Source organism: Peromyscus leucopus, chromosome 9 (assembly GCF_004664715.2).
Source record: "Peromyscus leucopus breed LL Stock chromosome 9, UCI_PerLeu_2.1, whole genome shotgun sequence".
In the NCBI taxonomy this organism is placed as follows: domain Eukaryota; kingdom Metazoa; phylum Chordata; class Mammalia; order Rodentia; family Cricetidae; genus Peromyscus; species Peromyscus leucopus.
Genome location: NC_051070.1, coordinates 78,509,042 through 78,533,306, shown reverse-complemented (window position 1 = coordinate 78,533,306; position 24,265 = coordinate 78,509,042). Strand labels below are relative to the sequence as shown.

General features: G+C 42.2%; 1 protein-coding gene across 2 annotated transcripts in view; it reads right to left on the bottom strand.

Moving 5' to 3' along the window:
• Txndc16 (thioredoxin domain containing 16) overlaps nt 1-24,265 on the bottom strand; it is a 91,614-nt gene that overhangs the window by 41,805 nt on the left and 25,544 nt on the right. For both annotated transcript variants that reach the window (XM_028873622.2, XM_028873620.2), the window contains exons 7-11: nt 21,532-21,653; nt 14,640-14,730; nt 11,477-11,627; nt 2,925-3,091; nt 2,526-2,586 (exon numbers count right to left, since the gene is read on the bottom strand). In XM_028873622.2, coding sequence (XP_028729455.1) covers nt 2,526-2,586; nt 2,925-3,091; nt 11,477-11,627; nt 14,640-14,730; nt 21,532-21,653 — 592 coding nt within the window. The remainder of the gene's footprint in view (nt 1-2,525; nt 2,587-2,924; nt 3,092-11,476; nt 11,628-14,639; nt 14,731-21,531; nt 21,654-24,265) is intronic.

The following is a 24,265-nucleotide window of genomic DNA, read 5'->3' as shown; positions in this document are numbered from 1 at the left end:
CTAGTTATTGTGAACAGTAAAACACTAAGAATGGATGTGCAATATCCCTGTGGTCTGCTGACTTAAGAATCCTTCAGACAGATGCCCAAGAGTGGTATAGCTGGATCATATGGTAGTTTCATTTGTAGGCAGTTTTAAAGATTTACTCTTAAAGTGTGTGTGTGTGTGTGTGTGTGTGCGTGCGCGCGCGCACGCGCGCGCGCGTGCATGCACATGAGTGCAGGTGCCATAGAGGCAGAGCACCAGCCCCTGGAGCTGGAACTACAGGTGGCTGTGGGTGCTGAGAACAGAACTTCGCCCTGTGCAAAAGCAGCAAGCACTCCTCACCAATGGGCTGTCTCTCCTGCCCCCCCCCCCCCGTTTTCTTTCGATGCTTTTGTGTACAAAGTATTTATGTATACGTGTATATGACGTTCATGTGTGTGAATGACACGAGTGCCGGGTAGTTTTGTGCCAACTTGACCCAAGCTATAGTCATCTAAGAGGAGGGAACTTCGGTTGAGAAAATGCCTCCAGAAGATCAAACTTCAAGCAGGCAAGGCAGGTAGAGCATTTTCTTAATTAGCGATTGATAGAGAAGGGCCAGCCCAGTGTGGATGGTGGCCTCCCAGCGCTGGTGGTCACGGGTTCTATAAGAAAGCCAGCTGAGCTCAGCAGCAGTGGCACACACCTTTAATCCCAGTGCTCTCGAGGTAGAGGCAGGCGGATCTCTGTGAGTTCAAGGCCAGCCTGGTCTACAGAGTGAATTTCAGGACAGCCAAGGTGGTTACACAGAGAAACCCTGTCTCATAAAAACAAAACAAAAACACAAGAGGCTGGGGGGGGGGGGGTGAGCAAACCATGAGGAACAAGCCAGCAAGCAGCATCATCTCTTGCTTCTAAGTTCCTAACCTGTTCTGAGTTCCTGTCCTGACTTCTTCCAATGATGAACTCGTGTGGAAGTGTGAGCCAAATAAATCTTTTCCTCCCCAAGTTGTTTTTGGTTGTGGTGTTTTGTGACACTCTTACAACTGAGACAAGGCCCGTGCCTGTGAATGTGGGTGCAGATGTGGCACAGCACATGCATGGCAGTCAGAAGACAACCTTCTGGGTCCTCCCTCTCCAGTCCGTGTGACACTGGGTCTCTGCTGGCTGACCAAGTCAGCTGGCCTTCACATCTCTAGGGATCCTCGTGTCTCTGTCTCCCTTCTCACTAGGGGGGGCTCTGTGGTTACAGACACTCACAATGAGGGCAGGTGTTCCTGAGTTCTGAAGATCCACACTCAGGTGCCGGTCGGCACCACACCTGCCGCTCCCCCTCCCCAGGCCTATGCGGGCTATTGTTCTAGTTCCTTGAGGACCTTCCATCTGATTTGCACAATGGCTGGCCCATATACACTCCTGCCATCAGTGTGTAAGGGCTTCTCTTCCCCTACATCCTTCTAGTGTTTGTTGTCACGTGGTATCTTGAGCTCTAATATGTAACAAAGCATTTCAATCTAAAATATCTTCCTGCCTTGGAACTAAAATAAAATCACAACTCTAAACTTCAGTTTTGAAATTAAATTAAACAACAAAAAGGAAGTAAATGCCACAATTACTACAAAGAGAAAGCATCCAACATGTGCTTCAGCTAAAGACAGATGCCCTCCTTAAAGGGACAAAAAAGAGGAACTGGAATCCTCACTCGCTTTTTGTCACAACTAGTGTGCGTGAAAAGTCTTACAAAAAAAATTGCAGGTTCTAGATCTCAAGACAAAAGAGAAGAAATGTGAATATACACAATTTCCTTGCAAATAGAACCAATCAAAACGCATTAATTTTATATTCTAGCAAATAACAGAATTAATACTTCTTTTAAGAAACTTCTTCCATAAAATGCAATTTCCTATCTAACTCTAAACATGAAATTATTCTTTATTCCCAGTTAAGAAAAGCTCTTGCTACCAAGCCCGAAGGCCTGAGTTCAATTCAGGGAACCCACACAGAACAAGGAGGACACGAACTTCAACAAATTGTCCTTTGACCTCCACATGTGTATCGGAGCGCGCACACACACATACACACACACACACACACACACACAGGGAATAACATACACCAGTAACCCTAGCATTTAAAGCATGCAGGAGGCTGAAACAGAAGACTCCAAGTTAAGGGTCAGTCTGAATTACACTGTAGAGACACCCTGTTCAAAAAAAAAAAGAAAATAAAACAAATCTCATTTCCTTTGGCAAATTTTGCTTCCAGAAATTTTGCCAGGGAAAGTAATCAGTGGTATTCAAGACAATTTAAAAAGGCAGGCATTACATAATAAGATCAAATAACTAAATATAATTTTAGGGAAAAGTAGTCCATATAAACTAAAGCAATGCAGGTTTATTATTTAAATTATCATTCTTTAAATGCATAATTGCTGTTTTTATTTTCTAATGTGTCCGTCTCTTTTCCCATGTTCACCTATATAATTTTTTCTGACTTTAGTCCCCATGGATCACCTGAGCTAAAAGAGGTAGCGTTATAGACCAGTGAGTAAAGTGACTAACCTTCTCTGCTCTTCGGAAGGCCACATTAGCGTGCTGAGGAATGCTCCCGTCCACAGAGTCCCTTTTTCAAAGTGGAAATAAATCTCTTATTCGTTAATCCGAAGAAGCCACCCAAGATGTCAATCTAAAAGAGAACTGCACGTTCTGATTCTAAAAACGATTGTGAATAGAAGATTACAATTTAGTGAGACTGGGACTCTTCATGTGCAAATACCAGCTGGATTTTCTGGTCCTCTTTTTTAATTTTAATCAAGCTACTAACTAGTGTATAGTCCTCAGCTCAGGAGTAGCTCTGACTGTACAAGAACCTGTTAGACATAAAGGTTTTTGTGCTTAGACTGCAATATTCAAAACGAGGGAAGCCGCACTGAAGCATCACTAACACCCAACGCGCGGTACCTCGACAGCAGCAGCACGCCCGCTTTCCCCAGAAGTCGCCATGCCAACCACTCCGCAGTTCTTCGGTCGGCTTCATACGTAGCCTGCCGGCTGATAATAAAGACCAGTGGCAATCCTAGTTGTAGATGAATAGTTGAAACCTGCTGAGGATCTTCAGCCACCTCCGTCTTCATTTAGAGAAAAAGAGAAAATATCCTCACTGTATGGTATTAACCCAACATGACAGACCACACTGACTGACTTTCACACGCAAACCTTGGCATACGCATGTGTATATACACACATACCCTGCCCCACACACACACACACACAAAACATAAAAATGTATTTTAAAAATACATTTAAAAAATTTTTAAATGTATAGGATACTGTCTACTACCAAATTAGTCCCTAGGAAGTGAAGTAAATAAGAATTTAATTCACCTGTCTTAGATCTCAATGCATAAACAAAAAGCAAAATACTTTTCAGGAAAAAAAAAACACTATAAACATATATATCTACTTTTACCATTTTTATCAAATAATTTTACTTTTTCCAAAATGTCCTTGGAGCCCAGCAGTGGTAGCACATGATTTTAATCCAGACTCTGGAGGCAGAAGCAAATGAATCTCTGAGTTCGAGACCAGTTTGTTCTACAGAGCAAGTTCCAGGACAGACAGGGCTATTACACAGAGAAACCCTGTCTGGAAAAGGGGTAGGGAGAAATGTCCTAGGGTTTAGCCATTAGGACGATGACTTAACCATTTCCCAATCTGTGTTCATTCCTGGGAACCTTAAGAATAGGTCTGGATTTGGGTTGAAGAGATGACTCAGCAGTTAAAAGCACCTCCTGCTCTTGAGGAGAACCAGGTTCTGTTCCCAGCATCCCTACAGGGCAGTTCACAATTGCCTCTAACTCTACTCTAGGGAATGGGCACCCGCACTCACGTGCACATACCCACAAAACAGGTACACGCATATACACATAATTAAAAATAATTTTAAAAAAATGTTTGCCGGGCGTTGGTGGCGCACGCCTTTAATCCCAGCACTCGGGAGGCAGAGCCAGGCAGATCTCTGTGAGTTCGAGGCCAGCCTGGGCTACCAAGTGAGCTCCAGGAAAGGCGCAAAGCTACACAGAGAAACCCTGTCTCGAAAAAAAACAAGAAAAAATAAATAAATAAAAAATAAATGTTTTAAGAATAGGTCTGGGGAGCTGGGCAGTGGTGGCATGCGCCTTTAATCCCAGCACTCGGGAGGCAGAGGCAGGCGGATCTCTGTGAGTTCGAGGCCAGCCTGGTCTACAGAGTGAATTCCAGGACAGCCAGAGCTACACAGTGAAACCCTGTCTTGAAAAAACAAACAAAACAATAACAAAACCAAAATGCAAAAAGAAATAGGTCTGGGGTAACTTTGTATCTGGGAGAATCTCAATCTATTTGAGATTGAATACATATACAAATTTATAGTCAAGATTTGTGTGGTCAACATGCCTATGATCTCAGGACTTGGGAGCTGAAGGACTGTCCAACATTCAAGATTATCCTGGGCTACTGGGCAAGTGCTATGCCAACCTGAGCTACATAGCCAGGTTCCACCTAAGACACATATACACACACCCTATTGTTACATTATATATCTAAATTAAATATCCAAGTTCTGTATACCTTTTAAAAAATAGAGATGAACATATATACAAAAGCACCAACCTGAATTAATTTTCATAGGGTTGGAAGTGAAATACTATCACATTGCAGTGATTAGACATATACTGTGGCAGTTTGAAAGAAAATGGTCCCCCAAAGGAGTGGTACTATTAGGAGGTGTGGCTTTGTTGGAGTAGATGTAGCCTTGTTGAAGGAAGTGTGTCACTGTGGAGGCGGGCTTTGAGGTCTCCTATGCTCAAGCTACATAGTGTGGCACTCAGTTCACTTCCTGTTGCCTATGGATTAAGACGTAGAACTCTGAGCTCCTTCTCCAGCACCATGTCCGCCTGCACGTCACCATATCCTATTATGATGATAATGGACTAAACCTCTGAAACTATAAGCTAGCCTCAGTTAAATGTTTTCCTTTGTAAGAGTTACCATGGTCATGGTGTCTCTTCACAGCAATAAAACCCTAACTAGGACATATACTATCCACACAAAAGTTTGAGTCTTACTTTCTACTTTTGCTTGCTTAAAATATAAATTTAATGTAAACAAACCAAGTTATTTCAGATCCTAAATGCCTAGAGCCCAGTCTACTTCACAAAACCCAATGACTACTGCACCTCAAAGGCATGTAATGTGACTGATGTGTAAACTAATACAGGAAGAACACTGTAGAAAGCGGTTCTCAACCTTCCTCATTCTGTGCTAATACAGTCCCCTCATGCCGTGGTGACACCCTGGTCATTAAATTGTTTTCGTTACCACTTCATTACTGTAATTTTGCTACTGTTATGAATTACAATGTAAATATCTGATATTTCCTATGGTCATAGGCAACTCCTGCAAAAAGATTTCTAGTGGGGTCGAAACCCACAGGTTGAGAACCACTGGTGTAGAGTGACCCTGGAGGCTGGGGGTGTTGGTGGTATACCTCTTTAATCCCAATACTCTATAGGCAGGCAGATTTCTGTGTGTTTCAGGCCAGCCTGAAACAAACATCTACAAAGTAAGTTCTACTCAGCCAGAGTACAGGGCTACACACTATAAGACCTTGTCTCTATGACCTTGTCTCTATGAGCATGGCTGGAGCTACAGAATAAGAACAAACTACAAACCAGTCCTTCAAATCAACTCCTGATGGGCCTCACAGGCTAGACTCTGTACTAACCCAGCGCCTCCCTACCCCTGCCATGCCACCTAAAAGCATATTCTTGTTATACTCAATTTTGGCTTATGGATTGTTTCCTATGAAAAAGCTTTGACCTTACTTTGTGCTGTGGATATCACTCTATATAAATAAAACACTGATGGCCAGTGACCAGGCAGGAAGTATAGGCGGGAAAAAGAGAGAGGAGAATTGGGGAAACAGGAAGAAGGAGGAGAGACACTGCAGCCACCGCCAGGACAAGCAGCATGTAAAGACTCTGGTAAGCCACCAGCCACGTGGCAAGGTATAGATTTATAAAAATGGGTTAATTTAAGATAAAAGAACAGTTAGCAAGAAGCCTGCCACGGCCATACAGTTTATAAGTGATATAAGCGTCTGAGTGATTATTTTATAAGTGGACTGTGGGACTGCGGGGCTTGGGGAACCTGGAGAGAAGCCCTCCAGCAACAAATGGCGCCCAACGGCTCGAGTTTCCACCTTAAACCTGAGAATATTTAATAACCAATTCTAAACAGAGCCAAAACTAGGTTCCTGCTTCTTGTCTCATACGGGCAGCTAGACGCCACAAAACGCAGGTTTGAACACTGGCGGGTTCCTGGCGTGTGCGTTTGACCAGCAGTATGGCGGAAATGAGGCGTCTGCCAGTGGCACATTAAGCTGTGTGGTAGATTTAGTCTTTACTAGTATTTTTTTTTTAAAAAAAAAAAAAAAAGAGGTTTCTGGGCTACACGCTGCTTTGATAAAAGCTTAGACCCACTATTTCTGAGACTTGATGACTCCCTGAGCTGGCGGAAAACGTACCACTGCCATGTTGGGAAGCTGAAGTGGGTGGAGCCAGCAGCCACAGCGCCTTTTCAGTCTTAGAATGGTGCAGTTTAAAGCAGTAGGCTCAAGGTAATATAAAAAATAAGCCACATAAAGATGGCTACCACACAGAGAATCTGGATTATGTTGTCTTTGATATTCGTAACTGAAGAAAAACATTTGATTGCAAAAGCTGTTGAGTTATGCCAAAATGTATATTTTAAAGGTACCTTGACTTCAAAATTTGGATTTAAGGATATGTTGCTTTGGAAAAGAGGTTCTGCTTTTGTTTCCACAGAAAGCCAGAGGCTGTGGATTTGTTCCAGATTAAGATACATCAGGTTTCACCAGCCAAGACCCCCTGAAAGGTCTCCGATGACACCATGGCCCAGATGATCCAACATCCAGAGCAGTTTCAAGGCAACTGGTTCACACAATACAGCCTCATGGACTACCCCATAGGCCTAAAATTTTCTTTGTGTCCCCATGAGATACAGCGCCCCCCTCCAGCAGGAAGTAGTAAGAGATGCTACACCCAAATTCCCAAATATACCAAGCTGGCTTTAGAGGTGGAATTGGCTCACTCCCCCTCTAAACCCAGACATATTGCTTTAAAAAAAATGGTTAAGAGAGTCTTGTGTCCCAAATCAGAAGAGCCCTCTGGTGTGGGACAGAGAAAAACCAATATTTTTTATTTAAAACAGGTTGATTATAAATGTGATCTCTTTCTAAAAAAAAAAGGGGGGGATATGATATAGATATATAGGAGGATATAGAGATGATAAGATAAAAGGGTAGATTAATGAACCTACTTTTAAAGAACTTGTTTAAAATGTTTACATTGGTATAGATTTTAGTTTATGTTTAAAATGTTTTACATTGATATAAATTTTAGTTTATTGATACAAACTTGAAGTTAATTTTGTTATACTATATATATATGTATATATATATATATATATTTCTATTCTTGTTTGAGGTATTATGTTTAACTCATTTAAAATTGTAATGGATAATTAAAAATAGATTAATAATTAGTCATCTATGATAATCATATTTGTAGCCATGTTAGTTAAGTCTTCTAGGTATACATAGATATATTTCATATAGATAGGTTATCTTCAAACACTTCATAGACCTAGAGAATATGGCATTTAAATAACTTAGAATTCTGTTGACGTGAGACACAATTGCTCCTGGCTGCACCAATTGATACCAAGAGAATGTTGGGCTTCTAAGACATTTCCATTTAAAAGTTTGTCTTTTTGGCACAAAATGGCCTACTGGGCAAAGAACTGCCCTTGCCTTGACGGCTGACAGTACAAATGCAATGCTGTCCTTTCTGGACAAGCGGGACACAAGGAAAGCGACCACTGTACTCTGCCAAGACAGGGTAAGATGGTCTCTCAGAATTCCTGCTTCTAAAAATGGTCTGTCAGATACTCTAGGCCTGTAGCCAATTTAAATGCACCAACAATGCTGAGAAATATTAGGTGACTGTCCAGGCTGCCAGCTGTCTTGGTCTACTCTTGCAAGATTCCCGAAAGTTGCTTGCATCCATCTACCATTTCTCAGGTACCATTATGTTCCTTCTCAGGTCTTTGATGTGGTTGAAAACTAGATAGTTGTAATTTCCTCAGTTATGATAAAAGATAAGTTAGATATAAAACCTTAAACTCACAAATATAAGATAGGACATCTTCTTTAATATTGTAACTGTAATTCTTGCTCGATAATTGTTTTGTTATATGTAATTTTACTATGTTAAAATTAAAACCTTCCTTTTTTAAAAAAAGAAGAAAAGGGGAAGTGCTGTGGATATCACTCTATATAAATAAAACACTGATGGCCAGTGACCAGGCAGGAAGTATAGGCAGGAAAAAGAGAGAGGAGAATTGGGGAAACAGGAAGAAGGAGGAGAGACACTGCAGCCACTGCCAGGACAAGCAGCATGTAAAGACTCTGGTAAGCCACCAGCCACGTGGCAAGGTATAGATTTATAAAAATGGGTTAATTTAAGATAAAAGAACAGTTAGCAAGAAGCCTGCCACGGCCATACAGTTTATAAGTGATATAAGCGTCTGAGTGATTATTTTATAAGTGGACTGTGGGACTGCGGGGCTTGGGGAACCTGGAGAGAAGCCCTCCAGCAACACTTTGTTTCACAACCTCAAGGCTATTCATTAAGAACAAAAACAACCTCAAATACTAATATGGCCAAATCCAAAGTCAGAGGTGACCACATTAGATCAGACCTCTAAAATCTCCTTATCCCACAAAAGCTAAGACATCAGCCCTCACTCATTCCCAAGGAGTCTCTGAGCACTGTCAGCTCCCTGTATGTACCTCATCCCTCCTCTGCAGAAGGATTGCTAGAGTCTTCCTGGCTCTTCCCAACCCTTCCAGAAACCCTGGGCCAAAAGCCCGATTCTCACTAGCTCTCTAACCCCCGCTAACCTGGTTTGCATTCAGACCTTTCCTAGCTTCCTGCTGCCAATCACTCTGACCTCTAGTCTCTGACCAAGAGTCAGAAGCCACATCAGTTCCTTAGCAGTCCAGAGGGAATGAAAGGAATTATTCAATGAGATGCTTGTGCATCCTTTTGTGAGAGTTTTGAAAGGAACTCCACTCTGAACTTCAGCAACTTAGTATTCCTTTTGCAGAGCAGAGGCATTTATACTCCACAGTTCCAGAAAGCACCACTCAACTGTAAACTGTTTCCAGAGCACATTCTCATAGAATACAACATCAACCCTTGACTTTGTGCATGCCATGTTTTCAGGTGCAACCACGCTTAACCTATTCCCAACTTACTATGCAGTCTTGAAAATCTGGGCTTTTTTTTTTTCCATTTCAAATTTAGTATTGCATATTTCCTGTCATAAAATGAAATAAAATCAGAGAATCTCCTTCTTGAGTATCCATTTTTAAACATAGTTTTCAAAAACAAAAGAAAATTCATGAGTAGAAACTAGGAAAAGGATACAACTTCAAGATGTTCATAGCAAGAAGAAAAAGAACACTTTTATTAAGTTTAGTATTAGTTAAATTCTTCCCCTACTGGTAGGTAGGCAAACAAACAAACAAACAAACAAACAAATCCTACATTTTCACCTGTTTTCCCTTTTACTATGTGAATGTGGATGTGGATGTGGATGTGGATGTGGACCCAGGGTAGAACTAAGTCATCAGGCTTGGTATCTGGCACCTTCACACAATGAGTCATCTTGCCGGCCCAAAATTCAGAGAATTCTTAGTACCCAACTGAAGATTTAAAAAAAAACAATGCTGGAGAGATGGTGAAGACTTCTGGGGGGTAAACTGTCCCCTCCCTTCTCCTGTTCTTCAAACGGAACATCAGAACAAATCCAAAGGGTACTCTGCCCATGGATACAAGCTGTATCTGCCAATCTTTATCTATTAGCTACTCCCTTTAAATTATTTTTTAAACTGGAAATGTGGAAAGTGAGGTAGGAGGATCTTGAGTTGGATGCTGGCTTGGGCTATATAGCAGGTTCAAATCCAGCCTGGGCTATATAGTGAGACCTTGTCTCAACAACAACAACAACAAAACAAACAAACAAACAAACAAAAAAACGGAAACTTCTTTGCAACCAAGATCCAACTAAAGAAACAGTTATTTAAAATACAGAGCTAAAGGATTAAGCCAGCAAAAGTGTGGCTGTCTAGCTCTGAGTCCATTAAATGTAAAACCTGACTTTTTAAAAGGCTGGTTATGACTACAGAGTGGACTAGAAACATATAGATTTTAACAGTGCAGAAAGAAAAATATTAACAAAAATTAGGAGGGCCAGGGAAACCGTGTTGAAAATGAATATATGAAGTTAATTTTCCCATCTTACAAAGCAAAAGCAAATACCCCCTTCTACCTAAAATGAAAACATTGCAGTTTTAAAAAAACGTACTCTTTAATTTCTTAGTGTTTTCATAACTCAACACTTGAGACAGTATTTCCTAAAGAGTACTTGATAATGCCGGGCGGTGGTGGCACATGCCTTTAATCCCAGCACTTGGGAGGCAGAGCCAGGCGGATCTCTGTAAGTTCGAGGCCAGCCTGGGCTACCAAGTGAGTTCCAGGAGAGGCGCAAAGCTACACAGAGAAACCCTATCTCGAAAAACCAAAAAAAAAAAAAGAGTACTTGATAAGAGTGAAATGTTCATCAGAAGAATAATCCCTTTAAATGCTTATCAGCTTCTTCTTCTTCTAAGTCCATGTAAGATTTAAATACAGTGCTTCTCACTATAAGATGACACTCTTGTTTGTCCACAGAGCCACCCACACTCCATCTGCATAAGGTGCAGAGAGAATGGGATGAGATCATCTGCTACTCACTTTCTGACTTGCATTTTTTAATTTACACTTTGTGGTACTATTCAGATTATTTGTAAAAACACATGAACCATTTTTTTAAAGATGTATCATGTGAGAAAATCTACTGAATGCTTTCCATATACTCAAAAAAAAAAAAGCCTTTAACATTTCAGAGAAAGTGCTGGTCACCATCATCAAATGTGTCTCTAGAACTCTTGAAGGCTAATGCTAACCAAAGTGAGACACAATAGGCTAAAGGTTGCAATAGCTACCAACTTTTTAAAGAGTGATTAAAACATTCACAAAAGAGAACTTGTCTTAACCATGATTGGTCTCTGCACTCACCAAGTATCTGCACTCATTATAACTATCACACAGCATTATCAACTCATTATATTTAGGTATTCTGATGTCACAAATCAAAACATAAAAATACTATTTTAAAAACAATCGATATTCTATGTTTAACAAGAAATTACTCTCAAATGCTATGAAATGAAAGTGATGTGTCCAAAAAAGAGAGATTAAGATACAGTCATCAACGTATCTGTGAATCAAAGCTCACTAAATTTCATGTGTGAAAATCTGGTATAGGAAAATGAGAACACATACCAACAGAGGTGCTTTCATTGTCTTCACAAATACATGAATATTCAGAGTAGTCAATGGTTGCTCCATTAGTGTTCTTCTGCAGCGCTCGGTCAAGTCCTCAGCCAGTTTACAATGGAAAAAGTAGAGATGCGCACGCTGTATGTTCTCAGAGCTGCAAATTGAAAACCAGGAAGAGACGCTTGATGAAATTCGATGTGCGATCCTCTTACAGTCCAAAAGGACCTACTAACAAATTCCTTTGCTTAACTCTCATGTATTAAATTACTGTTTTAATAAAAACCTAAGAGTTAACTTTAAAAATAAAATCAACTTGGACAAAATAAGGTAGAAAATATTTAAGAAAATTAACCTTGATATCTGAACAAGCTCTTCAAACCCTTTTATACATTCACATCTAGATTAGTTTATAGGCTTCAATAAAAAACTCACAGGTGAGATTACCTTTAAATATCGCTGTCTTCCTAGAGCTATGCCAAATGAAGCTTTGTAATACAAATTTCCTAAGTTTCATTTAAAACCAAAGCTGTTTTGAATAAACTTTAGCTACACTGTGTCTTAAGACAGAAAACATCTGATAGCTGTGGGGGTCTGTGAATTTGATTTGATAAATTACAAACCTGGGCAAATGCAGTTTATAATTTGCATTTTGGCATTATTTCAATATGAAAACTTAAACTTATAGTAAAGACTAAATTTTGCCAAAATTAAAAAAAAAATTTAAAAAATCTCCACATAGTACTATTGGAGTTTTGCAAAATACTACAATACTTTATTTTTAAAATAGCGTGTCTAACTGAGTAGTCACTGTTTCTAATTTAATTACAATGTGATTCCTAATAGAATCAGTGATAAGTGAAACAATCATAAATACTTGTGTAATAACTATTGTTATTTGTGGGGGAAAAAAACGCTTTATGCTACTTCAAAAACAGTGCCCGAGACCCCTGAGCTGAAATGGACCTGAATGCCCCATCTTTGAGGATTAGCTTTCATGGTAGCAGAAGGCATCATGCAAGCTTTCAAAGGAGGGAGGCAACCAACAATCCTGCCCAGCTATGATGGCCATGAATTAATCAACAACCAGATAGCTGTATGACCCTAAGAGGGACACACATACCTTGGCAATAACCCAGAGCTCTCTGATTGGACTTAAGACCCACTCAACAAGAGAGGGAGACCACACCTGGTTCTGGAAACCCAGCTACCCTCAGGTAAATCCAGTCCTTATCCTTCCTCAAGGAAACTTTGCAAAAGAAAAACCGTGACAGAAAACCACTACCAGTCCAAATGCAGAGTTGTTGAGTCCAGTCCCAATCTACAAGACCTCCTGCACCTAAGGCTCAAGGACCATTGTGGAAGAAGGGACAGAATTGTTAGAGCCAGAGGATCAGGGCGTCTGCTGTGAGACTGTCTGCTGGTAACATCAGAAGCTGTACACATTAAGTCTCATCAACATGACTGCCCAAATGTGAGCCGAGCAAGGATGATACCAACGAGTATGCTACACTAGAGGGGGAAAGCCCATGAGGCCTCAGCCCTACACAGAGAACTACAGCCAACCGAGGAAAGCTGGCAGTGGGAGAGGAGGCCTTCACAGGGCAGAGCACACCAACTGGTTGTCCAGTGCCAAATGGGCAGCCCTGAAAACACACAAACAAGTAACGTTCCATGGACTCAACAGATTATAGTTAGGAATATATATGCACACATAAGTACCTATATGCATGCAATAACAGTGGGGAAAAAAGAGACCATGAATTTGAAGCAGAGAAGGAAAAGGTCTATGAGTTTAGACGGAGGACAGGGAAGGGAGAAATGCTGTAATTACATTTAATCTCAAAAATGAACAAAAACAAAGAAGCTCTATGTTAAATAGTCAAGACTAATAAGACTACTCGAATCCTTTAAGGGCTGAAGCAGAAAGAAATGTATGGGGGAAATGACTATAATATATAAGACGTATGAAGAACAAAGAAATATTTCATTCTGACTCAACTTGGGAAGGAGAAGAAGGGGAAAGAGAGGGAAGACCACAGAGCTTACACAGAAAGGGAGGCATAAAATCTTCGCAGGGAGGTAGGATAAATGTGCATTTCAAAGGAAAGCAACCACTGTGTAGTTAAGCCCTAAGAAAGTGCACAGCTTCCCGAGAGATAACTCTGTTCTGCTTGCTACCCACTGCTGAAAGCAAAGTGCTGAGCACAGGATACCCTGGTTAGGGCTGTACTTCTTATCAAAGGCTCCAAAGTAAAATAAAGGCAGGGAGCTACTTTAATCAGGGATCCTTAGTTTGCTACTCACAGCCCCCCAAAGAGGGGGAGTTTACTGGAAGTTTAGAAGAGCATGTCACAGAAAACAAGAGAAGTTCAATAACGGACTGAAAACAGTGTTGAGAATCCACCATGGAGAACTGAACAGTGGGAAAGCAGAGGTTTCACTTGAGCACCAAGTCTCAACCCCCAGCCCAACTCTGTGAGGACGTCTGTTTGTCCTGTAATTAACCCGACACCTACAGAGGTGTAAGAGCACTGCTTACATGTATGATGTCCTGAGAGGTCAATGGGGGGGAACGACATGGGAAGCTCTGGCACAATCACAAAAGGTCATGGCATTTTTGCCTTGCTTTGAATTAATTTTCTTGGAGAGAGCTTTGAAACTACATTTGGTTGTTCAATTTCATTGGTTACTTCCTGTGATCTTTAGTGCTAAAAGGAGAAACGTTCCTCTTGATTGACCCTCCCCCACAAAAAGCACTTTAAGTGGGCTTCTATCTAGAACTGTACATTATGAAGAAAATTAAAACATCCTGTTCAGAACCTGCTTTAAGTACACTTAGGATTATTGTCAAAAGACTCTCTGGAGACTAAATCTGAAACCGCCATGTGACCACTACAGGTCTGTTCCTAAGATGCCTCCTGTGACCATTGTGACACTCTAGCATACGGCTTATCCGCTGTCTGTATTCACCCCAAACTGTCACCATCTCTATGTACTGTCACAGAGTGGTTTACACCAGAGTAATAAAGGCATCCCAGGTTTCCTTATGTATTTACAACGTGTGTGATTCCTTCAGAGAAACCCAAGCCACGACAGTGATAAACAGCAACGTGAAATGTGTCCACAATGGAAAATCAAACCATTGACCTGGGCCTCTTATACATACCCGATACTTTCTAAAAGGGCAATCTCTGTGGTTAAGGCAAACTGATACGAGGTCCCATACACAAAAGCGGCTTCCATGACTGCTCTGTGCTCTGAAAAGGAGACGGGGAGAGAGTTAGCATGTGACTCCATGTAAACTTTTACTTTGAATCTTATCCTAACCCTTCTATTACCTATTAAATTTAAAGAAAAATACAAAGGAAAGATGGTTCAGTAGATAAGAAAGTTTGCTACTTTTCCAGAGGATCTCAGTCCATAACCCAGGACCCATGTGGGACAGCTTGTACTCCAGCTCTGAGGGAAGCAACACCCTCTTCTAGCCTTTTCAGGCACCCATACCCTCACACAGACATATACATGTAATAAAAAATAAATCCTAAAGAAATTTAAAATATATCTTACTCAAGTTTATAAAGGTACTGAGCCCATAGAAAATGAATTATCCTTGAATCTCTTTGTAACACACAACTGTGTGATTATTTCTTATTAGTGGGAAGTATGTATAAATCCACAAGCTTCATGTTCTATATTATATATCTATAGGTACATTATTTTTTATCAATTTTAAGAGACAATTCAACAAGGCATATTAAGAAAAGAAAACCCATTCTCCTACTTTCTATTCTGTCTCCAATACTCAAGGCGGAACACTTCTAATTCATCCATTACTTCTTTTGGTGTTTATCTGGAAGTCTGTAAATGTCCTTCTTATTCCCTTATTTCCTGATACCTGCTATCAACACGTACATGTGGATACACAAATGTAAATGGCAGATAAAGTTACTACTCTGTTTGTGGGTGCCCCGCTGTGGAAGATGATAAATTACATCTCTTTTCTGAAACCCAGCTCTAGAAATGTACATGCTTCACACTCCCTTAGCCCTTGTGGTATAGATCTAATTTTTATTACATCTTATTCAGTGTTTACATTATGACTCAGGAGTATTAGTTATAGATGAGCCACAGAGAGCAGAATGATGGATTGCTTCTCCTTTTTATGAACACGTTTGTTTTTACTGCAGTTGTACCTATTTCTCTACATCTTTTCCTTTAGACGTCTTTCTTTTTAAACTCCTCCACAATCACTTTTCCTTGTCAAGACTTCAAGTGTATCAGCTACATTATCTAGCCTGTCATCCTGGAGATGTCAGGGGTATATATAGAAATACCTTAGAGGGGTATATATACAAATGGCTATAACTTGAATGTTTGGAGTGTCCTGGTTTCTGCTGATTACTGAAGCCTGAGAAGACATCCCCCCCCCCAAAGAATTCAGAAACATGAAAATGTCTCTGTACTGTGGAATGGCTCACAGAAGTAAATCATTTTGGGCATTATAGGTTCCTGTCCTTTCATGTCACTAAGACATAGATAGCTCTTATTTGAACAGAAGGATGAGGTATGCATGCCCAGCAGACAGACATATTTTTCTTCTTTCATAGCTGGCTCCTTTATTTCAGACATCAGAACATTAATAGCTAGCATACCCACTGAGCTGGAAAGGCATGCTCTGTACTGAACCTAGACCTAAAAGCTCCTTTTCCATAGGTGGGGTATGTAGCTAATGTAAACCTTCCCAGTGCCCAGAAGTGGATCTTGAGAAACAGTATGCTGTGATGTTTCCCAAAAGTGCCTGGTAAGAATCACCTGATGCTTATTTTAAAAGATTTAAGGGCTTCCCTCCACACCTGCTGCTTCAGCTTCCAGAAATGGAGACAGAGTTCAGGGGTCTTTCATTCTGTGAACAAAGCCTTCTTTTCAGCTAAATAGGGAAGATGCCCCATGCTATTTATAGTCCCGGCTCTTCTCCACCAATGTCAGAGTCATCATGTGTGTAGCAAGAACATGGCTGATAGAAAGCATGTATCCCCTTCTAGGAAGATCGTCTGTTATCCACACATGGCCTCTGTGATGATCATCCTGGTGTCAGACAGGATCCAATGCCTGCTTGCCTACCAGAGCTCTTTCCAAAAAGAACACTTGTCCAGGCAGTGGTGGCAGACGCCTTTAATCCCAGTCCTGGGGAGGCAGAGACAGGCGGATCTCTCTGATTTTGAGGCCAGCCAAGACTACATAGTAAGACTGTCTCGAAACACACACACACACACACACACACACACACACACACACACACACACCCTTCTTCCCTCACAGGAATATGTGATGCTGGTGGAAACCGTGCAGAAGAGACTGTCCAACGGAAGTTTCAGAGGAGGGGGGGGGGATAGGGAGGGCTAACGTACTCTTCATTCAGATCTGGCCCTTTCCTACCAGCTCATTTATGACCACTTGTCCTGAAACCAGTGCAGATGAATGTTGTTCCTGTAAACTGCCTATTGTGAATAATGCTGCAGTGGGCACGAGAGCAGATAACCTCTGCAAGACAGTTCGGTTCCTTTAGATAAAAGCCCAGAATTAGGATTGCTGGATCAAATTTTGGGGTGAACTCATAAGAACTAGAGTAGAGGCAGCTTACTCTGCCAGGAGGTGGCCACAGCCCTAGAGAGAGGACCCCTAGATCTGGAAAAGTAAGACTTTCTCACTCTGGATGGTCCGCAGGTTAGCACCACCACTGGTCAAGGAGTGTGTGCCAAAACAGGTGGCTTCCCTACCTCTTTACCCTAGACCCGGCCATACACATCCCACACTGGCATCGCTGAGGGGATACCAGAGACTGTATGAAGGGGAAGCTGCAGGCTAACGTCATATAAGGCAGAGTAGAGAGTGAATCTTTGGCAAAACACCTCTAAGTTGTGTTAATGAAAGTATTTTCTATGAATGGGCAACCCAAAGCACCAATGTAAGAAGACAGTCTGATGAAGTCAACTCTCACAGTCGGAGTGAAAAGTAAACCATTGGTTTGGAGGTGAGCCCCCGATGACGTTTTCTCAAAGGCCTTTGGAACAAACCTCTCTATATGAGTTGTTAATACCATGCTTATTCTACCTGCCAAAATATGCCTGGGTGATTCTGTTTAAAATTTTTACCCAATTATTATTTAAAATACATAGCAAATCTTTGGAGAGGTGGGGTTTGAAAAAAGAAAATACACAGCAAATCTCAAGTTACGTCTGAATGACATTTCACCCTCCCCGAATTAAGAAAACCAGCACACTTTCAGGTCACGGACAGGCCCATTCTCAGATGTGGACGTTAAGTCACTGACACATTTCTGAGCCACCAGAAGGGAAGAGAAGTGAAGTCAAGTTCTTCCTCCGTGCTCTGGCGTGAGGTCAGGTGATGCTATGTCCCAGTGGGGCTCACAGGAGGAGGACTAGATGCCCCTGAGAGAAGGCTGGGTTTGCCATGTAAAATAACCACCGGATTTTATGGTGCTCATGACCTTCACCTGGGGGTTTGTGAGAGTAAACAAGCAGCAAGCCTATCCCCCTCTGCAGCCTCATGGGACACACTAAACTGAGGGGTCTTCTTGTTTGTCTTCACGGCATCCTATACCTTGAGATACGGAGAAGCGTTCGGAGGACGATCAACTAGCATGCCTTTCCGGGAGAAAAACACTTCTCTTCCCTCTGCCTTTAGGCGAGCCTGCACGCAGACCACCCCTACCGTCCTTTTTACTGGTCCCTCCTCACCTCTGAGTGCAAATGCCCAAGTGCTCCTGGGCATCACAGCTGTACTTCTCAAATCCCCTTGTCTGCATCCCCAACATAAAAGTGCGATGGTCGAGTTACACCCAGCTACCTAGTGTATTTCACGGTATGAGGTCAGGAAGGGAACTCCAGACCTCCCATTCCAAACTTTCCAGCCACCTCTGTCTCTGCTATATGACAGAAAATACGGTTGCCATACTCCACCTCCAGAACACTAACCTATGTTCACACTCGTCCCCACATCCACCGCTGCCCCCCCCCTGCCCCCTGCCCAGGTCACCCCCATCGTCTCCCACGGCACTACTGTCGGAACTGCCCATCTTCTCCCTCATTCTGCCCCTTACTCCTTCCCATCTATTTCAGACATTATTGTCAGGTTGAGGAAATTAAATATAAATCAAGGAATGAATTCCTTGTTGTTCTATAGCTGAGTGAGCCCCTATAACTTATGTTTTTTTTTTTCACTAATTATAACTAGAAACCGGGGGAAGCAAAGCCTGAGAGCCCTGAAAAATCAACAAAATGGGCAAGTTGTCAGTATTGTTTTAAATTTTATTTTTTTTTTTATTTTTGGGGGAAATGCTCACACAGTAGTCAGAGGACAATTTCCGGTAGTTGGAGCTCTCCTTTCATGTGGGGACAGGGGATCCTAAGATTGGAACTTGGGCCATCAGGCTTAGTGGCAAGTGTCTTTGCCCAAGGAGCCATCCTGCCAGCCCTGGAGTACTATTTTATAAGGGTATGTTCTGTGACACGCCGGCAAGCTATATGTTTACAAAAACCTAAAATTTCAACATACAGTTTATTTCATAAAAGCATAGAATTGGGTAGGGAGATGGCACAGTGAGTAAAATACTTGGAGTGTGAGAAGTGGAGTTTAGATTCCTCAAAACGCATACAAAAGCCAGGCAGGACCCTAATCCCAGTGCTCAGGAGGCAGAGAGAGCAGATCCTCCAGGGCAGGCTGGCCAGCTAAACTAGCCCAACTGGTAAACTGCAGGTTCAGCAAGAGGCCTTATCTCAGGAAATAAAATGGAGCAATCAAAGAGAACTGTGGTGATATATTTGTAATCTAAGAAATAAAGCTTGCCTGAAGATCAGAGGACAGAGGCAGCCACAAACGAAGCCACAGAGGTCAGGCAGTGGTGTCACATGCCTTTAATCCTAGCACTCAGGAGACAGAGGCAGAGATCCGACTGGATCTCTATAAATTCAAGGCCACACTGGGCTACACGAGATTGATCCAGTCTAAAAAAGAAACAGAGCCAGGCAGTGGTGGCACACATCTTTAATTCCAGCACTTGGGATCACACACCTTTAATCCCAGCTCTAGGAAGGATGAAACAGGAAGTTACATGGTTGAGCAGAAAAAGGAATATAAGGCGGGAGGAGGCAGGAATTCACTCTCCTGCAGAGGCTCTGTCAGGCTGAGGAGTTGATTAGGTAAAAGGTGGTAGCTGTGGCTTGCTCTGTTTCTCTGATCTTTCAGCATTCACCCTAGCTGGCTCGGGGTTTTATTTAGACCATTTAGGATTCGTGCAAAAGAGAACATTGGTATTAACCTCTGGACTCAACATGTGCACCAACATACAAATACAGAGAAACACACACACATACACACACACACACACACACACACACACACACACACACACACACAATGAATGAACAAAAAAGGTACTTAACGTTTGTGGAGGTAAGAGGTCCTTGTGCTCACAGATAAGCACTAGAGAACCAGCAATGTTAAACATACAGGGCTGCCTCTTCAAAGGGAGAGATGTAGAATGTGTTCTCCACCCACAAGACTAGAAGCAGACATGGTGAATAGCATGGTGACCTTTACACTATCTGTATGGCTGAGACCACACCAGATCCTTGCCCAGATCCTTACTGTGAACTTGTCACTCTATAGACCCCTTCGTTATAGAAGATGTCACATAAACTTTACAAAGAGTACATGGAGTCATGTCTTAAGTTTTCTTGTATACATGGGCTGAATTGATTACCATCAGGAAATTTTTCACCACATTGTGCTGTGCTTAAATATGCCTAAAATAAACTACTTGTGATCAGACTCTTGAAGTTTGAACTAACACTGGCTACTTAGTCATGGTGAACCGAACTATCCTCTTGCCTCATATGGACAGTTACTTGGCTGTACATGGTGGTCAGAGAGGCCCCTGCAAACATTAACGTGGATAAGTTACATCTAACAGTTCTGAAAATATAACTGTAATCTACTCATAAAATGTTTATAAACTTCTTTACAAGATAATTAGGTACTAATGTTTATGTGGTTCTGTCAAAAATATATTTTTTAAATTAAGAAAAACTATAAAATATTTATATCTGTTTGGCAGAGTCAATGGTATTTATCAAATATTAGAATCTATAATAGGTTCCATGAAGACCGTAAAGGGAATAAAACTGGCAATAATAAACACTCTTATAACACTACTAAATATTCCAGAAAGCATTTTATTTATTCAGATTCATTTCATCCTATTCTGGGTTCAATCCTGTGCACTGAAAAACAATCATTTGAGCCTCACAAATGACACTAAGAGGTAGGCATAATTATCTTCTGCCATGATCGGCATGGCTTGATCCTGGAGACCTGACTGGTACAGTGAGGGAATGAAGAAAGGACAGACAGACAGACACACACACACACACACACACACACAGGCTGGGATTGGGTGGGTTGGGTTCACTCTGATGGAATGCACCTACTATCAAAACAAGAAAGGGGGGGTGTCAGCCTGTCTCAGTAGGGGAGCAGTCTCAGGTTGCAGCCATCTGGGAGGAGGAAGCTATTGGAACTGGCTTTTACACACCCTGTTCAGTCTGGCAGACACTCATACTTGGACCACAGGCAAGCTTTGCCATTTTCCTCTGAGTATCACCTAGAGGGAGGCTCCGGCACTCCTATGGGCCTGAGACATAGGGTCTTTGACATGACGCTGCCCACACACTAACTCAGGACTTCATCTGCTCTTTCCACATTCACTCCAGGTTTCCCCAGCTCTCCACAAAACGGCCCCCATCCTGGAAAACAGAGGTTAAACAACTGGTCCAAGTCACACTCTCAGCAGCTGGTGAGCCTGGAGGCCAACTTGGCCCCCTGGGTTCTGGAGCACAGCTGCACTGTGCTGCTCCTTGCCGGGGTACCGCAGCAGAGGGGCTTTACCCAAACCCTGCACTAAGCTATCCACCGCCTGCAGCACTTCAACATGGTCACACAAGTCCAGGCACAGCAAAGACCGAGCGAGCTCCAGGTACCTGGTGTTCCGATGGCTTCCACGTATGCGAATATCATATTTGCTTTTCCTTTCAGAGAATTTTCTAGGCTGTGAAGGTCTTCCAAGATGTTTACATATTTTACTTCATTAAAAAGCAGAGCACTGAAATAAACACAGATGAAAACTAGTGAAAAAAATCTGCCATGGACTTAACTACATATGTAAAAACTCTATTTAAAAAACCTAACTTTTTTTTTTTTTTTTTGGTTTTTCGAGACAGGGTTTCTGTGTAGCTTTGCGCCTTTCCTGGAACTCACTTGGTAGCCCAGGCTGGCCTCGAACTCACAGAGATCCACCTGGCTCTGCCTCCCGAGTGCTGGGATTAAAGGCGTGTGCCACCACCGCCCGGCTTAACTTTTTTTTTTTTTTAAGTGTAACTTCTTTGAACAAATTGTGAGTAATGAGAGCACAATCTTTCTACCAGCACTGGAGTAAAACTGGTCTCTGGGTCACGCCGGAGGGCACCTGTGAGAAACAGCACTCACTCTCCACCACCATCACCTCCGCAGGCTTACACTGCATTCACTCACATCCTAGTCTAACCCAACCTTACAGGTCTCTCAGGCATGGAGACGGTGAGCCATCCATAAGTCACAGCTGCGGGTTTCTTTCCAGAGTCCCTAAGCCCTTTATGACCTCGGCATTATCTACCTTCCCAACTTCGTCGTGTCTCCCTGTGCTCAGTCTGACACACTCCAGGTGCATCTCAGAGCCTCTGGTGGGAGCTACGCCTTGGCACCATCTGGCACATCTGGTCCTTTAAACATCACCTCAGAGAAGACTTCCCGCTGCTCCTGTGTCAACAGGCCTGCAGCTTTTCCTTCTTGCTCCCTTCTTCCTTCAGGGGCACATGCTGTAATTTGCAACTACCTGGAACTACACTTTATTTCATTTCCTTGTTAATTCCTCACTCCCACTTAACATTACCTCCTTAAGGCAAGAACCATGATACGTTATCGGTGTATCACAAGAAGTATAAAAATAGAGTATAGTGCATAGTAGGTAATCAGATGTTTATTGAGATAACCAAAGAAAACAGCAGGACATGCTTCATTTTTGAGAAATGGACATTCAAATCACTGGAGAGAGCCGGGCATGACACACATATCTGTAACCCCAGTGGCAGGCGGCAAGAGGATCGTGAGTCAGCCTGGGCCACAGAGGAACAAAGAGAGAAAACAATACTGTAGTGTCTACTCATAAAAACATTTACTGAATTAAGGCTCCAGGGACAGGACACAAGGCAGATACTATTGTGTCTAGGACAGTGACCTTCCTACTTCACCACAACTGAGTGTGTTTCTTTCTTTGTTGTTTTATGAAGACAGTCTCTCACTCTGCAGCTCAGGCTTCAGTGTGCAGCAATCCTTCTGCCCCGGCCTCCCAAACACTGGGATTCAAGCAGGAGTCAACACGTGCAGCTTCTACCAGGGTCTGTTTCTTCACCGGAATTATTCCCTTATTTTGTTCTCTCTTTCTATAGAAGTCGTGCCCATGAACAAAGTTTTTCTTTTCATTTACTCTCTACGTGCCTACCATATTTTTATTAAGTTAACTAAAGATTTTGGAAAGTTTTTCCAGGCTCACATACTTAAGTAAGTAAAGGACCGTTTAAATACTTGCAGTAAGTTATTCAAACACAGCTTTCTCTCACGGGAAAACACTTTCCCTTAAACAGAAATTCTCCAACCTTTTGGGATTTTATAGGCTTAACCATTACTGATGTCCAATATGTTTACATATGTTATCCTATTAATAGTTGCCAAATAGAAAGGGAGAATTTAAAAATACTTAATTTTAGAAAATAGGAACACTGCTGCATATTATCATAACTTTTTCATTAAAAAAAAACTTCCAGAACAAAAGAAAAACTCATGAAAACAGTGTCACGGTTTTACATTTTTGCAAATCTCTTTCATATGAAACCAATCTGCATCTACACCCACTGTGTTGTGGTACCGTGTGTCATACGGCCTCTGGGAGCCTGTTCATGAGAAAATGTGCTGAAAAGGACAAGTAATGCCTTGTGTCACAAGACTATGTTGACTTGGCAGTCACTCTGAAAGTGCTATTCCACATGATGATAGCTTGAATATTTAACTATTTATTAAAGATTTATGAACTAGGAAAACGAGCTGGAGTCCCCAGGGCAGCCTCTTGCTCTGTTTTCTGGGCATGCTCACTGTGCTGGGTACTCTGCACGCTTCCCTTACATCCCCATCAATGGTGCTGGGGCACTGCTGCTCTACACAGGAAGTGGGCGGGGCCCACAGCATTTACCACCTGCTGCTAGAGCTGAGATTCAAACCCAGGTCTTGTGACAATACAGATGGACATTCCGATGTTATCACCCACCCTTTTGGGAACCGGGGGAGAAAGGTATTGCTGTATTTAATGAGGCAATTCCACGTAATTTATCTAGTAATCAAGAGAGGTTTACTTCTGGAATAACTACAGCCAATAGGGATGGGTTACAGGATCCAGGAGAGATGAGGTATCATCCAGCAGAGAACTCCAGCTTGGTCTCCCGTCCAGATTCCAGGACCACGAGGTATCCAGAAGAGAGCAAGCAATTATGCACCTTGAGTCTTAAGGGGGTCTCTCTCGGCCACGCCCCAGGGGCAAGTCAGCCGCAGAGGCAGGTCACAGGCAGGTGTGGCAATTACTGGCCATCACTCTAAGGGCAGTGTTTCAAGGTCAAAGCTGGAACAGCT